Consider the following 17,603-nt stretch of genomic DNA (forward strand, 5'->3'; position numbering starts at 1 on the left):
CCCCAGTTAAACAAGAATGAGAGAAACTATGGGGATGGGTGGCAAACTGGGGTTTGGGTGCTCAAGCCTTGGGGGAAGGAAACAAAGGGAACTGGATTTTTCATGTCTGTCTCCCCAGACAGGACTGTGAGCTGCTCAGAGGCAGGAATCACGTTCTGTCTCGTGTGTCCCTAGCTCGCAGCACAATGCCTGCCTGATACACGGGAAAAGTCTGCTAACGTGCAGAGGTGCAAAGAACAACAGGGAAAAGGGAGGCCACAAACCCAGTGATGGAATAGAAATGTCAGATTTTGGTGTTCGGTTTTTTTGGTGGTGGTTGTGGCAGGGGAGGTACATTTATAGGAAATGAAATGACAACTTGGAGCAGGTTAGACCTAGAACTTATGAGATCTAGCACAAAATGATGACACGCACACAATCTTCCTCTTACACAATAATACAACGTTTTGTTTTCAACATAAAAGCCATCAAAGGCTCTCTAGCTGGCTTGCAAATACTCTGATATCCCCGACTCTGTTAATAGGCAAACAGGAATGTCCTGGCAATTCCTTCGAGTGGGAGTTCTGAGGAGAGAGGGAACATTGCTGGTCTGGAGGAGGAGGATGGGAAGATTCCGAAAGATTCCTTCATGTGCAAAATCCATAATGCAGGTGACGTGGGGCGGGGGGTTGTAGAAATGGGGACCTCATCCCAGAGAGGTACAGGACCCCCACCCTGGGGAAGATGCTATGTTGATAATTCCAACACAATCAGTCTTGTGTGAGGGGTAGGTCTCCCTTTAACTGGCATTCTTGAAAATGTCTGCTTCCTCAGTGAGATAACCACCAGGAATTTGGCCTTTACCAAACGGTGCTGTGTTTCATGTAAGGAAAGTTTAGAGACAAAAGATTTATTTAAATGAGGCTTTTTTCTGCAGAGTTAGTTACCAGAGATAAGCATCAGGGTATTGTGTGGCATGTCTGACCTCATTCTAATGATTTCACTTGTGTGAGATCTGTGTTTTTTTCTACCAAAGTGGGGACGTTAAAATTTCAGGATTTTGTTTTTCCCCTCAGTTACATCCTCAATAATTTCTTGTATTCTTTATGCAGGTTCATTTAAACTTGGAAGTCACTTCACTCAAGCCATTAGTTGGTATTCTGTGGAACTTCCTACATGCAAAAGATTTTAAAGCCACTATCAAAAGTTACCTATTTCTTTTTCTCTTTCTCTTTTCTTTCTTCTTTTTCTTTCTTTCTTTCTCTTTTTCTTTTCTCTCTCTCTCTCTCTTTTTTAAAGTGGGCAACCCCATGCTCTATCAACTGAGCCAGCCAGGCATTCCCCTCAACAGTTATATTTCTTGGAGTAGGGCCTTCTCCCTCCCGTAAATCCCAAATCCTCAAGTGACTGACAGGTGTAAGACAGAGGTGTAAAATGTTCATCTGTCACACAGTGTCACCAAACAAACGTAAGGCAGAGTCAGTGAGCACTGGTGGCCCAGTACCTGGGCTGTTCCTTAGTCTAGGCTAATTTGCCTAAGACAAAGAGCAATGTGAAGAGTTTGGGTCTTGACATGAAACAGACCTGTGTTCAAGTATGGCTCTGCCACTTACCAGCTAAGGAACCTCTGCACTTACTTATCCTGTCTATTGTGTCTTGTGTGGAATGGAGAAAACAAGACCTACCTTGCAGGGTCATTGCAGTGTAAGATAATATTTATTGAAGTTCCTAGCATAAGGGAGGAACTAAAAAAAAGTAGCAGCTACTATCATGATTTGGTAATTAGATGAGCTAAGGGAAGTCAAGAGTATTAGGTTGCTGATCACTGGGTTTTCTATGCCACATGAAATAAGTTTGAAATACAGTCCCCTCACAGACCTCCTTTGGCCTTTAGAGGGTCATATGAAGGAAGGAGAGGAGGTCTCTTCTGACCTGGGGGCTTTTTCACAGGTGTTTGGGCTAGATGTCTTGAATACCCATTCTCTCTGGCCTGCCTGAACATGGCAAGCAGGGACAAGAGCCACTATCCCATACCAGTCATCCACTCTAGCATCCTCCACTGCCCCTAGATCCATACGGCCTCCTGCCATGGAAATTTCCAGGGCCCTAAGCCATGGTCAATATGATAACACACATACTATATATAGGAAAACCTTCCCAGAGCTCTAAGCTATTAGTCAGTTTTCTTATTTAGTTAATTACATCATTTCACAGGTCAGGAAACTAAATACTGAAAGAAGACTGTCCTGCCCAAAGTTGAACCATGGAGTTAAAAATAAAACAGAAATGTTCAGACTCATCAATTCACGGCTCTTTGTCCTTTGAGAGCCCCATTCTGCCCACTTGATGCAAATGTGTCTAAGAACATCTTCTTTAAGAACAGGCCGAATGACAGATGCCTCTGCTGTAGGGGAGGCTAACAGGCCCGGGGGCTCTGGAGTCAGGGACATAGCAAGCAAGTTAGGATGGGCCACCTGGTCAAGGACACAATGATGTTATCTCCTCACCTAGCTCCTCGACTCGTCCAAGACTTACTTCTTCCTAGAGTCATCCCTAAGAGATGAAGTCCTAAGACCTTGCTCACTCAGAAAGTTGCCTGCTTTGCCAGCTGACCCTGGTCTAAAGGCATTCATGGTCACCGAAGATTATGAAGACCATGTTGGTCTGCTAATTGGGTAGCAAGCACACCCAAAGGCTTCATCCTGGATGCAGTATCCATCCGTCGTTTCTCTGAAGTCAGGCAACAAAGGGAACTAGAAGGGGAGCCCCACAATGTTCTTGTAAGGTGAAGGCTATCACGGTACTGTGATGTGTTTGATCCCTGCTCCATGACGTGCTACCTTGTGTTGAAGAAGGTGCTGCAGCTGGTGGACTCTGCTGACAACCTGGACAACTTCACCAAAGTTCCTTCAGATGCCCTATCAAAAACCTACAACTATCATTTCTCTGCCATCTGGAAAGAGACTGTGTCCTCCACATCTTCTTACCAGGAATTTAGGGACCATCTTGTAAAGACCACACCTGCACCAGGTCCCTGCTTCGGCTACCACCATGTGTTCTTATAGGAGCAAAATTCAAGTGAACTGAACTTGGGGTAGGGGGTGGAGAAGTATTCACAGCAAGGCACAGTTTACTCTAGGAGGCACCTCTCTATCGCACACAAACCCACATCATCACAGTACCCCCTGTGGATTTCTAAACCCACCCCCTGTGCACGCCAACCCAAAACAACAAAGCTCTCGGGTAACTTTGGAATGGCATTCTGTTAGATTCTGCACAGACTCAGTCCTCTAACTCAGAAATATTAGCCCGTTTCACAACTTTTGAGACAATTTAGCATGGACTCATTTTCAATACCACACTTACATGATACTTGAGAACCTGCCTCTGAGCACCAAAGACAATCACAATCATGTTAGACCAGCCCCCTAAACATGTTCAGGGTATAAAAGCAAAGCAGTATTCAATTTAGAATACCTGTGGGAAAGTCGTTGCAGAGAGACCTTATTGTCTTTGAATATGATTCATCAGATTCAGCATCAAGAATCTAAACTAGATCCTTATGGCACAATGATCTCAAACTTCTCTTTAAACTAATTGTGATGTGTAGTTAATTACTAGAGAGAAATTGACCTTGGTTGGTATCTTATCAAGAGATCACGGGGCCTCTTATTTTTCCCCTCCCCACTGTGACTTTTATGACAGACTATTTAAAAAGGGAATCGGCGCAACAATGACCATAAAAATCAAGATAATAGTTACCTCTGGAGGGGTGGGATGAGACTTGCTCTGCAGTGCTGTGACGTTTTATTTCTTGACTTGGATGGTGGTTACATGTGTGTTTCCTTCATAATTATTTACTAAATTGTACATGCTTGTGGACCTTTTTTTTTTATCTATGTTACATCTCAAAATAAAAGAAAAAAGTAAATTCATTTTTAAGTAAAAGTATCATAGAACACCTAGAGCTGTTCTATTATGCTTGAGGGTCTATGTGAAGCACAAGCAGAGCCCCTGCTTCAAGCCAGCTGCTAGGGCATCTCTATTGTGCTCCTACGAGAGAGAAGTGTGGCTGGGCAGAGGTGTGACGGCTCTATCTGCAGTGGGTCAGAGGTAACAGCTCATGAGAGGCTGACACTAGTTTTCAGTGTTAATTCAAGAACAATCCTACTGCCATCTTGAGTCTTAAGAATAACTTTATGATAGGGGGCACCTGGATGGCTCAGTCGGTTAAAGTGTTCAATTCTTGGTTCTGGCTCAGGTCATGATTTCAGGGTCCTGGGACTGGTCCCGCATCGGGTTCCCTGCTCAGCGTGGAGTCTGCCTGTCCCTCTCCCTCTGCTCCTCCCCCTGCTCTCTCTCTCAAATAAATCTTTAAAAAAAAAAAAAAGGAGTAACTTTTGATAGGCTGAAATGAATCAATGATGAATGTTCACAGCCACTCAAAGCCACAACAGCAGCAAGTATAAAAGATGTAGGACTGTTAACCTAAAAATATGAAGTTAGAGGGACAGAATTTTGGTTTTCTAAGGACATCTCATATCACTGAGGAGCTTGAGAAGGTGGGAGTAGAGTGAATGCACTCTGAAACAGTGGTGTTCAAACTAAGATTTCAATTCACCAGGCCTGGGAGATTGGGCAAAGATCAGCATTTTCAAAACAATTCCAAAGGGTTTTTTTTGACTTTCCAGATTGGGAACCAATGTTTAATGACACCGTGATTACTTTCCCAACAAAGCCAGGGTCGCTGCTACTTTTCCTTCTAGGTTCCCTTGGTTTTCTCTCTACCAAGCTTACCTTTGGTTGCAAAAGAATTGGTACCGCCTGCCACCCACAAACGTTTGAGAAGCAGTGATTTTGTCTGCCACGCCTAGCTCACTTGGGAGAAGGAGGTGTGGAAATAAAGGTGACTGTACACAAACCAGAAGGCTATGTACATCAGTGAACAGTGGTTACCTCTGGATGGCAGGTGAATGATTTCTCTTGGGCTCTTTTCATTTCCAAATTTTCTATGCCGAGTTTCTTATGTCATACAACAAATGAACATTTAAAAGACTCCTGAGAACAGACATCCTCTGCTCTTGCCAAACTGGTTTCTCCTTCAGGAGCTGAGCACAAGCCTGTGTCCTGCACCGTGGCCCCACCTGGCACCAGGGACAGCAATGAGGGAAGGCTGAAAGACTGAGAAGCCCGGGACGGGCCAGGGCTCTGCAGGTGCACTCTACCCTGAGCTCATGGCTTCTGGAGGGTTTACTTGGGGATATGCAAAAACATTTCTAGATCTTTCTTTTCCTTCCCCGCCTCCAGTCTGAGCCCTGAATCGCCACTTAAAGAAGTCACTTGCTCCTTAGTCCTTTTCAATATTGATTTATTTACTGTACAAAATATTTACACTGTCGCTGCAGCGGTCTGGCCCCTTGGCCTGGCTTGACGGATTTGCAGCAGCGCTTGGTCTCTAGAAAACATGCTGATGCTCTCCTTGGTGTTCACTCGGTGCTTGCTTGGTCTCCTTCCAAGACACTACAAGGCCAGCCGTTTACATGGCCCCCCAAGTACCTGGGCCACAGGAGCATAAACCAAAGAACCGGCCAAAGTAAGAAACGTGAAATTCACAATGGCCCGAGAAGTAACAGGGATTCTTTCCCGTCTCTGACGTGTTGTACCGTTTCCCCACACTGGCTGGTACCACAGCAGAGTTAGAAAACAAGGTAAAAGAAAAGGCCAAACAGAGCAAAGATACTTTGGAACAGACTTAGGAGACAGAGTACACTGGAAGAATAGAAAACCAACATAGTACCAAAGGGTTTTTGTTCAACCAAGACCCTGGGGCTGAGGCCCACCACAGGGCTGCAAACTGTCACAGCCGGGCTGCAGTGGCACCCAGGATGCGCCAAAAAGTGCTATGACCAGAGCTGAAAATGACAGATCTCGCCAAGAAAATCAAATCAAGCTCCAGCATTGGTCTCCGGAGGGCCACCGGAGGGGAGAACGCAAAATCCAGAAGAGAAGAGCTGCCAAAGACAGCAGAACCAGCCCCCGAGCCCCAAGCTGGAAACCCCTCTCTAGGCCCGAAGGACAGCATCATGTTTGCAGGGTGATGATGAAACTTGCCTGTATTCGTCCCATGGGAAAACGCTGGGGCAAGCAGCAGCACCTTGTCCTGGTCCCTGAGGACAGCAGTGACCGTGTGGCATGGAGGACCCTGGCTGGGGGTGTCGAGGCCCTGATGCTGGATCCTGGACCCAAGAACGAGTGAGGTCAGCACCCACGCCAAGAAGGACAAATGACAACCGCGAAGGAGTGAGGTCAGGCCGCAACAGGAGCAGCCCAGGAGGGCTGGTTCCTCGTGGTCCCTGGGAACAGGAGGGCTCAGACAGGCTTCCAGGAGGCCAAGGCACAGCCACAAGCCCCGCCTCATCCCTGGACTCTGTGGACTTGCTGGTTTTGGCAGTAAAGATGGCTTGTAGTCAGGGTTGAGTGCCCCGTTGAGAATGGTAGCTTGCAGCAAAGCCTTCTTAAAAAACAGAGATTTGGGAAGTTGATGAGATACTGAGTCTTGAAAATGGTTGCATTCAAATTGTCATGAAAAAGGATGGTGTGACTTTCCAAGAGCCAGCGGCAGGTTCTCTTCAGTCACCGTGTAACAGTGAACCTGCTAGATGGTCCTCCCTCCTCGGGGGCTCTTGCTGGCGGCTTAGAGAGGGAAGGAGGTCAGTGGGCCGCTGGGTGTTTGCTGTCAGACCCCGCAGACCTGTGATTGAGCACTTCAGCCACTGGTCCCTTTTCCCTTGCCTCAGTGCTGCCAGAGAATACCAAGCACGGAGAGAGTCAGGGAGTCTTAGCATGCTATTCTTACTACCCCAAACCCTTGCTACAAAATTTTCTTCCATAGAAAGCTAAAGAATCCCTAGCTCTTAGCAGACTGCATAAGGTGGAGGTAAGTGGCCAGGCCCAGCCACACCTCAGTGTACAGGACAAACTCAGGGACAAACATCAGTAGTCTTCCAGGCCAACCAGAGGCCTAGACGTGCCCTAAAGGAAAATCATTTTCAGCACTGGAAGCTATGGTCCAGCTATCTTTCACATTCTTGGATCTGTTTTTTCTCACTGGCTCACACTCAAGAAAAAGCTTAGAGAGTTCTTTATGGATTACTGATCATTTCCAGAAATGCCTTCAGGGAAAAAAAAGCTCCTTTTCCAGGTTTGACCCCACAAAAAAAGCTCCTTTTGTGCCATCAGTCCCCCTTCGAGGTAGACCAGTGGTGGACCTGAGGCCGCCCTGGGGCAGAGGAATGAAAATGAGGACTGCTCACGTGGGCCACTTGCTATCTGAGCTTCTCCCGGCTCCCGGTGGGAAGGGGCCATCACCCTGCGCCCAGGAAGGACTCACGTCGCCGAAGGGCAAGTAGTGCGGGCCGCAGAGGGACCTGTTGGGGGCATCTGCACAGGAGGCTGAGCAAGGCAGGCCCCAGCCTGCTAAGGAAGCCGAGCCATTTGTGTAATCTCCCTCAGCTCCCAAGATCTTCTGAGAACCAAGTGAAGTGACAGCAGTGTGGCCCTCTTCTCACGAGTGAGCCGCTCAGACTCCACGCCGTGCCGAAGTGGCCGGTGGGGGGAGAGATGGGGGGTGGGGACAGCGAGGGAGCAACCCGGCTTGTAGGTAAGCCAGTCCTCCAGACATGGGGAAACATGCAGCAGCTTCTGGCCGATGGAGACGCGTTAGGGTCGGTGGTTGTCATGGTGTTAGGCGCACCCAGGTGCTCCAGGAAGCACGGGGGCCTGGGGGGTGGCAGGAGAGTGGTCAGAGCATGCCGAAGCCCTCGCAGCCCTCACTGATGGCCAGCTGCAGCATCCTGTGCACCTCTTCGTAGGAGTCATACGTGGGGAGGCACAGCTGGTTAAAACTGAAGGGCAAGGGGAGAAGTGATTAACTCATACCACCGGAGACCCTGGCCAGGGCTGGAAGAGCCTCCCCCAGCAGAGTGTGCCCTGGGCACCGTGCGACCTACCACGTGTGCGCAGTCGGGAGCGTGCTGTGGGTCGGAGCGGCAATAATCTGGAACGAGGGACAGAGGGCGGCAAAACCTCCGGGTGGTAGCTGAGAGGAGCCCGTCGTGAACTGTAGCAGCCGAGCCAACTCCTCCTGGGTCAGACTGGACACCACGGTCCAGAACCACCTCATGACCTGGCAGGGAGAGCACAAGGTGGGGGTCATACTCAGTGTGCAGCCTGGCACTGGACCCTGGGGAAAGAAGAGGATACCCGGAAGTGGGGGACACGGGTAGTGACGGTGAGAGCTGACAACTATGCTAGACATTTACCCTGTCATACCAGCAGCGGGCGGCCTCTGACTGGCTGGTTCTGTCTCTCAGCCTTTCTAATGTACCACTCCTGCGGCAGATGGCACAGCCACCCTTAGGGACCAGGGCTCCCTTCTGCTTGGACAACCAGCTGTCTTTGCCTCGTGTACCATTTCTTCCCCCCAGTTGAAGTGTCTGCCTCTCCGACTCTAAAGTCTTTCCTTGCCACATGGCACAAACCCAGTGAAAAGAAGTCTGGCCCACTTACCTTCTCTCTGAAATGCCATGAGCCGCCAACAACCACTGCATGGGCTTTGAAGTCAGACACATTGATGTCCCCGGTCCCACACATCAGCAGCTGGAGAAGACAGTCAGGTGTTACTAGGACAGTCGGAGGACAAACACCCCAAAAAGGGTCCAAAGTGCCTATGTTAACATGCAAAACATGGAATAAAGGAAACTCCAGGAAAAAGACCAGAAGGTGAGATCATACATAATGCCAGAACTCTGCTTTAGGAAAATCAATTTTAACAGGCCAATGGTTCTTAACCAGTGTGGTTAAAAAAAAAAAATCACACAGCTTTTAAAAAAATATACAGATGCCCGTGGCCTTACCCTAGACCTGCTGAACCAAAATCTCCAGGAATGGGTTAGGAACTTGTGTATTTTGAAAAAGCTTCCCGTTACCGATGTGCACCTCTAATTTAGAACTACTGCTGTGCGGGGGCGCCTGGGTGGCTCAGTCGGCTAAGCGTCCGACTTCTTGATTCCAGCTCAGGTCATGACCCTGGGGTCATGGGATCAAGCCCCGTGTCAGGCTCTGTGCTCACTGGGAAGTCTGCTTCTCTCCCTTTCTCTCCTTCCCTCTGCTCGCGCACACGTGCTCTTTCTCTCTCTAAAATAAATAAATTAAAAAAAAAAAAAAAAACAATAACCCAAAGAACTACTGCTGCAGATTATTTGGAATTGAAACAAAAGACAAACAGAGAACCAAGTATTGACTGAGACTGTTCTGGACATGGCCTAGAAATACAAGGAAGAAAAGGCAGGCCCCTCCCCTTTAATGAAAACCCCCAGCTCTATTTATGAATTTGTCAGATGGCCTTTCCTGTTTCCCAGGATCCATCCTTCTTTTGTGGATTGAACTTTTACCACCTTCTCTTCAGCCCTGCCTCTACTTGATCAGATACATTAAAAAGTATACTAAAAAATGAGAAATTAATGCTATCAGAAGCCTGAACCTCTTGCTGATGTCCTAATTTGGTTCCGGATCCAGGAGGTGACTTAGCAGACTATGAGTACTCATTCAATAGCTCTAAGGAATGATATGTCCTCATCAAGAGACAAGAAAAGCCCAAATTAAGCCTGAGGAGCTTTGGCTCCTTCAAAAAGAACCTGCTAAGCTAATGAGTAAGAGTAGGGTGTGGAACAACTCTAAGAGACTGTGTCCCTTCTTCCTCCTCACTTTTACAAATTGTTACAAAGGTTATGCCTCATGATAAACGGAAATACAGATGTTCCTCAGCCCAAAAAATAACAGCATTAGGTGACAGGTCTATTGGAAACTTAAGGCTGAGATATGGAGTATTCATTCATTTTGTTTGAATTTCATGTCTGAAGGTAAATATGTGACAAAAATCACACACGACTTTGATTCTTGTTCTCAAGGCCAATTCACTTAATAAGAATAAACACTGTACAAGACCACCAGAAACTATTTTTTGTTTTCTCATTTCTGAAGAAGAATCTCCTTACAGGAAACAGTTTGCAAAAACACACTCCCCATAAAGGCTGTGGCAGGTTGGAACCAATAACTTGCCATGTATGTATCATTTGTGAGCAACAGATCAATGACCACCTGATTTTATTTTTTGCCCACAACTTCTATTTTGATAATTATAGAATGGTATTCACCATCTTAGGTCCATTTTTGGTTGTTACAGAGTCTGCGATAAGAATAGATTAACTGTATAGTGCTGTAGCACAAAACTTTGAAATATGTCACATCTTTTGGTTTGTCTCCTTCCCTGGAATGTAGCTCCATGAGGGCAGGGACTCCGTCCTAGTCACTGCTAGCTCTCCAGTGCTTCAAATGTCCATGTCTCCTGAACAAATAAATTCTATTATTCCCTTAAATCAACTTTAAGCATCACAGGATTTACAAGGACTGTACACAATACCAAGGTTCTTTACTCTTCAACCTGTATCACTAATACTGGATGAATAAATGACTATCAATTATTACTCTTCAAAAATAATTAGTTATTTGGTTTCTAATGTTCACATTCTAATGTTTTGAAAGCTGGAGAAAGGGGCAATGCATGGAAGAGTGACAAAAGTGAAACCAACTCCTGCATGAAGGACTTTCCCACTGCATCTCACAACAGAAGGTGTAAGGAGCTGGTTCCCGTGGGCACACTCAGCCGGTCAAGAATGGGGGGGTCTGTAATTGTAAGCACTTACCTCAAGCTCGTTTTCATCAAAAATAGCCAAAAGGTTCTCAGGGACCAACTCATTCAGGCCTGAAACAAAGTGGCCAAGTTAAAGCCATACCCACACCATGGATACAGGGGTTTTTAATCTCAAGGCCAAGAGTAGACGGGCTCTCACCTTTTAGGAAGTGTTCCACCTCCTCTTTCACTTGACTGGCCAGACGATATTGGGCCAATAAATTTAAATAGAAGATTTTATTTGCATTGGTGACTGGGGTTTGAGCTCCACCTGTCATGAGTTCTACAACCTGAAAGAAAAGGCAAAAGGCAGACAGGGGAGGCTATGGAGGGAAGTTGATCAGATGACACCTGCCCGGTACATCCTGTAAACCCAGCCACAGTCATGAGTTTCTGCTGCACACTCAACCTCTCAACACATCTGGTTTTATACAGTTACTAAGCTTCAGCGGTCCTACCACCGTTACCTAATCCACTGGCTACTAGGGTATCGGAAGGAGTCTTCTCTGACCAGGTCAAACCATGGTGATGCAACAGGACGATGTCATGGTTCCTTGTTAGCAATATGCTGATATGTCTATGATCCAAAATTAAGCCCCTCATGACCTTTTCTCTTAAATCCCTGAGCTGACTTATCTGAGAATAAATAAGGCCAGATAAGTAGTGAAGTCTTTTTAGATTTCAGAAATTCTAAGATGGGAACCACTGTTCATTTATCTTCCCAATGTGTTCCCGGAGGCCACGGGATTATGCATACAATGATGTCAGTGGTCACAATTCGTTAGTTGTTGTTATTTTGCTTTCAATGGTGTATTACTACAACTTTACTGTCATCACCATCTGATACTATTTAACCCCATAACATAAACAGAATCAAATTTGCATCAGAAATGTATTTGGCTGAGGCGCCTGGGTGGCTCAGTCAGCTGAGCGGCTGCCTTCGGCTCAGGTCATGATCCCAGTGTCCTGGGATCGAGCCCCACATCGGGCTCCTTGCTCAGCGGAAAGCCTGCTTCTCCCTCTGCCTGCCTGCCTGTTTGCCTACTTGTGATCTCTCTCTCTCTAATAAATAAATAAAATCTTTAAAAAAAAATGTTTTTGGCCAAAAAGAAAATTTTTTTAATTAAAAAAATTTTTTTTAATTAAATTAAAAAAGAAATGTTTTCGGCCAATGATTTTCTAGTAAAAAAGCCAAAAAATATGCAGGCACAGTGTTAAAACAGTAGTTACCTATTTCACGACCACTGAAGTTGAGAAAGATACTGCCGTCCCTCCCAGAGCTGCTTGTGCAGGGACACTTGATTTTCACTCAGTTCTTTTTCTACTGGAAAGTACGAAGGGGTGGGCTATATGGGTACATGTGTCTTTTGCTCCATCATACAGGCCAAGATCATCACGTGTGGGATGCAATGTCCTGATATGGTTGCCACTAGCCTCACATGCTTATTTACATTTAATGAGAATAAAATAAAGTGAAAAATTCAGTTCCTTGGTGAATAACCAGGCACATTTTGGGTGTTCAAAGAGCACAGATAAACATTTTCATCATTACAGAAAGCTCCAGAGGAGGCCGGGAACCATGGGAGCCACAGGCTTTGGTTCTCTTTCTCACCTTATCCAATTGACCTGATTTGTTATATTTCTCTTCTGCAAAGACCAGCTCCATCTCACTCATGTCATTGTTGAGGATGAAGCAAACTTTAGATTTGTAGAATTCTGGGTCATCTGTTTCAAAGTACTGAGAAGACAAAAAGAATAGAACGTGATGACTCTTACCCAGAAATGAAATCTGTAACTGTTTGGAACCACTTACCCCTTCAACCTTAAGAATAATGAGCTCAGGGCGGAGGGATTCCAGAATTAATGGCCAAAGGCCTAGGTAAAAAAAAAAAAAAGTATACCTAAGACTTTACCTTGTAATGCATACGTAGTCCTATGATTTGGGCCAAAAAGGAGCGGGTGAAGCGAGCTCGGACCAGTTGCTTGTAGGCTCCTCCTAGAGAGGACTCATAGAGACACTTGCCCACCAGCCGCCCTGCAAACTCATACATCTTCAAGCGCAGATGAGCGGGGCGATTAGGGTTGGGATGTACCTGTCAAAGAAAGAGATTAAAAGGCTCTGGGCCATTTTTCTTCAAGCTTAGTTCCGTAAAGACCTTCCCCATCAATTCTATCCCGAGGGAGCAAGAATTTCAGTGTTAGAATCAAAGAGTCATCTAAATGACATGAGTTATTCAGTAGCTACCATGAGTAATTTAGAGTGACTGGAAGATGAAGGGCAAAGAGGGACTTACAGTAAGTAGAAAAATTTCACATTAAGTTTGTAGTCCCTGGCTGAGTATGGAAGTTAACCAGTGGATGATGTGATGCCTTTACCCTAAACCAGAACTTCTTTCAAACAAAGTCTACTTCTCTACTCCCGATACCTCTGCCTAGCCACAGATCTAGTACAGAATACAATGGCTTTAGGTGTGGTTTGAGAAAGTGACCTAATCATTATAATTAGCAGATAGCCACTGCACTATATTTTAGTCAAATACTCACCTATCTGCATTCTCTTATTTTACAGATGAAATAATAAAGGTAAAGAGGAGGGAGGCAATCTAATTTGGGTTCATACTGTATCAAAATTAAGAAAAAGACACAAGTTGTCAAATTCCCAGGACAGTTTCATGATCTCAAATCCTTCTTAGACTATCCATTATAACACAATTGACATTTTCCACCCACCCATCAGGAAGTTATAAACTCACTAATGCTTGGTTGTTGTCACTGAATCGGGTGAAGAGTTGATTGGTGGTATCAAAGAGTGCTTTGCAGATCAGCTCAAACCATTCCCGGCGAGGCCCTCCCCAGTCCAGAGCTGAAAAGTAAAATAAAAATAAAATGTGGGGGTGCTCTGGGTGGCTCAGTTGGTTAAGCGTCCAACTCTTGACTTTGGTTCATGTCATGGTCTCAGGGTCATGAGATCAAGCCCTGAATTGGGCTTTGCGCCAGCAGGCAGTCTGCTTGGGATGCTCTCCCTCTCTCTCTCCCTCCTCTCTCTGCCCTTCCCCCTGCTGCCACACGCACTCTCTAAATGAATCTTAAAAAAAAAAAAGCAATTCTGACCTACCACCTCTTATCGCTTGTGTTCACTGATTCATCGTTCGACACTCTCCACTTTCCTTCCATCCCACATTTGTGTTTCCCCACTGCAACCCACATAAACTGAGACTTTTTTTTTTTTAAATCCCACCCCTTTCTGTAGGATTATAGGATTCAAGATATTCTACTCACTAGGTTAACGCTCCCTAGTATGGAAACACAGGAGATCAGAGGTCCAGGAAACGGACATTTCTCTTGTTCTACAAAGGTTACTTTCCCTTCCGGTCCAGACTCTTGGAGCTTACCCTCCCAGTCCCTGTGTCTGTGCTCTACAAGCTCCACCAAGCCACCTGGCCTGACAACACTCCTTTTTCTGTTTCAACTCATGACTTCTTTTTCCTTTGGAAAAATAAGCTGGGGCAGGGGCAGGGGCAGGGGGGATATTTTTGTGATTTTTGCAGAGCACGTAAGGGGGAGGGGAGGAGTGGGGAAGAGAGTTAAAGAAAATGAACATAAGCTTTTATTTTTTTATTTTTTTAAAGATTTTATTTATTTGAGAGAGAGACACAGCGAGAGAGGGAACACAAGCAGGGGGAGTGGGAGAGGGAAAAGCAGGCTCCCCGCTGAGCAAGGAGCCCAACGTGGGGCTCGATCCCAGGACCCCGGGATCATGACCTGAGCCGAAGGCAGATGCTTAACGACTGAGCCACCCAGGCGCCCCGAACATAAGCTTTTAAAACTGACCTTCTTCATCTTGGAAAACCACTTCAAAGTTCTTGCTCCAGTCTGAGATGGAGAAATTCCGAGTGGCTTTCAGAGACTGAAAAGCAGTTAAGGGAAGGAAACTGTCAGAAGACCTGCGGGCATCTCTTGGGCGTTAGAGACGAAAACACAAGAACATTGCCACTGTCCCTTTAACTGTTAGTACTTGGAGGAGATACAGTACTCATAAACTTTAATCATATCATTTCATCTTTAAAATGCACATATCTCAAGAAATTTTAAGATTTTAAAAAACAATTTAATTCATCTTTACACTGTTGCTTTGTTGGGAAGTTGAAGTTTTGTTTTTTGTTTTTTTAAATGTTCATTCTACTAATGAGAAAACTCTTACATAAAGAAATAAAAGGACTCAAATTAGTAAGCTGTCAGCAAGAGAACCAAGGAGTCCTGGTTTTCAGTGAAGTACAGCGTCCACTGGAACTCTCCTATCCCCAAGGCTGCGTTCAGACAGGGAGCCATGCCACACGGACAATGTGGCTGAGAAAAGGGGTTTCCAGTCACACCTACCAGAGCCAAACATCACAAACACTTTCTGGACAGGGACCAAGGCTTCTCATTCTTGAGGAATGCAAGAGCTATGCCAGTGTCTGCGCGGTGGAGACAGACACACATCAGGTGTTCCTTTTCCATCAGACCAGAGTGACAACAGAAATCATTTCCTTTTAACCCAACAAGAGCTCTTCTCTTCCAGGGATTCAAGAACAAGAATGCTCTTCTGTAACAACTGCTTCTACCTTCCCCACGGAGAAGTTCCATGAGATGGTTCAGGAAATAGTTCAGTACAGATTGTAAAGCCAATGTGTCAACTAGACTCTTCCCTCAATCATATGTCTTGAACAAATCCACCCCAAACAGTATAATCAGACACAGAGAAGAGCAGTCTTTAACAGGAATGTTTAAAGAGAAGAGAAATTTGGGTTTCCTAAGAAAGACGACCTGGAGGATATAACCAAACACCAAAGAGGTTTCTAGTTGCAAAACCCTGACAACTGACAACGGAAATGAAACTTTACGCACCGATTCCAACAAGGTATGTCTGCTGACCTTCAGGGTGACTTTGGAATGTGGTCTTTTCATATGTACCTGCCGAAGCTCTCGCTGGAAGAAGTTCACCTTGTCCTGAAAGGTCTCAGAGCCTCCTGAGGAGTAAAAAGATCCATCATGATGACAGCCTCATTACAAGACATCTGTGCAGCCCACCCCACACCTTCAGACACCCAGGGTGGCTGGGTTCGCTGCCTTTCCTGTCAGAATCCCTGTCCAGTCTTACCTATATTCTTATGGAGGGAGCGGATGAAAGTGGCTGCTAGAATGTTCCTCTCCTTACAGCTAAGCTCCACAGGTGGCTGAATGCCATCATCTACCACCAGTGTGAGGAGCTTATGAACAGGGTCAGGGCCAAGGTATGAAAACTAACGAAGGAAAAAAAAGAAGGCGTTAATCTACAAAACCCTCAAATCCAGCAAAACTTTCCATATCCCTAACCTTCGGTACCAACCAATAAACAAATTAAGCCTGTCTTCTCTAAGTGAGTATCTCCTAGGAGTATATCACCTTGGTTTTCTTTTTTTTTTTTAAGATTTTATTTATTTATTTATTTGACAGAGAGAGACACGGCGAGAGAGGGAACACAAGCAGGGGGAGTGGGAGAGGGAGAAGCAGGCTACCTGCAGAGGAGGGAGCCCGATGCGGGGCCCGATCCCAGGACCTTGGGACCATGACCTGAGCCGAAGGCAGACGCTTAACGACTGAGCCACACAGGCGCCCTCGCCTTGTTCTTCATCTCCGTGCTCTATAATCCAATTGTACCTTAAATTATTTGAGTCACAGAGACTGTATTTAGTGAGGATCACAGGCAACACTACAGCCCTCCTAACATAAAATGTAAGAAGGATGAAGGCACTAAAGATATGTAAGATAGAGGCGCACCCGAGTGGCTCAGTCGCTTAAGTGTCTGCCTTGGCTCAGGTCACGATCCCAGGGTCCTGGGGTCGAGCTCCGGGTTGGGCTCCCTGCTCAGTGGGGAGCATGCTTCTCCCTCTCCCACTCCCCTTGCTTGTGTTCCCTCTCTCACTGTCCCTCTCTCTGTCAAATAAATAAATAAAATCTTAAAAAAAAAGATATATAAGATACAAATGACTACCTGACGAAGCTGGGCAGACTGGCTGGAGGAAAGCATTTCACTTTTAGATTTCAAAAGCTCAGAGAAGTTAAAACAAATGTTTTTAATACATGAGAATGCTCATTCTAAAAGAGTTTTACTTCAGCACACTGGGAAAACAAGCTTGGGCCAGAACTGCCAACGCCCTCTCCATTAACTTAGTCTCAGTGGCAAAAGATAACTGTTGAAGAATTCTGACTTGCTACTAACTCCTGTTTCTGTAGGCATGTGTCCTTCTAGAACTTCTATATTCTTCATGCCACGTTGTGAGGAGAAAGGACCCTTTCTTGATTTGGCAATGAATCCTGTGTGCATAAGAACTTCCAGAAACACCAAAAGCCTTTCTAGGAAAAAAGAAAAGGTGGAAACACTCCAGGGTTGAAGTCTCCTCAGCATGAACCAGATGTAAGGTTCAACTTACTTTTGTTCCTGGGCACACTCGGAAGGTATAAAGGCGCCAGGGAATGATTTTCAGGTAGAACTCCTTCACTGAGAATTGCTGGAGGACCAAAATACAGAAAAGGGAGAGAATGATAAATAGAAAGGGTCTACTGGGGTATTGTAATTAAAAAATCAGAGTCCCTACTCCATTCCTCATAACCTTTTCCCTATAGGGACAAAGAGCATGGTTTTTTAGTACTAATATCAAATCAATAACATCAATTCTATCTTAAAATAGGCAAATCAAAAATATTACTCTGACAAGGCAATTTCACATAGAGACATTTCATAATCTTAACACTCAAGTTTCACTACCATTTCTACATGTCTGAGATCAGGTTTTCACTTTAGGAGTAAACATTTCTCCTAGAAACGATCAAAATCTCCCTCTGTTCAGCTGGG

General features: G+C 45.5%; 1 protein-coding gene across 8 annotated transcripts in view; it reads right to left on the bottom strand.

Annotated features, from left to right (window-relative positions):
• Positions 1–5,330: 5,330 nt before the first annotated feature.
• AREL1 (apoptosis resistant E3 ubiquitin protein ligase 1) overlaps positions 5,331–17,603 on the bottom strand; it is a 41,494-nt gene continuing 29,221 nt past the window's right edge. For all 8 annotated transcript variants that reach the window (XM_073895562.1, XM_025869653.2, XM_025869648.2 and 5 more), the window contains 12 exons: positions 17,182–17,259; positions 15,870–16,011; positions 15,617–15,738; positions 14,561–14,636; positions 13,483–13,592; positions 12,643–12,822; positions 12,342–12,467; positions 10,890–11,019; positions 10,743–10,801; positions 8,548–8,637; positions 7,989–8,164; positions 5,331–7,883 (listed from right to left, as the gene is read on the bottom strand). In XM_073895562.1, the coding sequence (XP_073751663.1) occupies positions 7,781–7,883; positions 7,989–8,164; positions 8,548–8,637; positions 10,743–10,801; positions 10,890–11,019; positions 12,342–12,467; positions 12,643–12,822; positions 13,483–13,592; positions 14,561–14,636; positions 15,617–15,738; positions 15,870–16,011; positions 17,182–17,259 (1,392 nt within the window). In that variant the 3' untranslated portion in view covers positions 5,331–7,780. The remainder of the gene's footprint in view (positions 7,884–7,988; positions 8,165–8,547; positions 8,638–10,742; positions 10,802–10,889; positions 11,020–12,341; positions 12,468–12,642; positions 12,823–13,482; positions 13,593–14,560; positions 14,637–15,616; positions 15,739–15,869; positions 16,012–17,181; positions 17,260–17,603) is intronic.

This window comes from Callorhinus ursinus, unplaced genomic scaffold, assembly GCF_003265705.2.
Source record: "Callorhinus ursinus isolate GAN/ISIS: 27379988/994484 unplaced genomic scaffold, GSC_fseal_2.0 scaffold8, whole genome shotgun sequence".
NCBI lineage: Eukaryota > Metazoa > Chordata > Mammalia > Carnivora > Otariidae > Callorhinus > Callorhinus ursinus.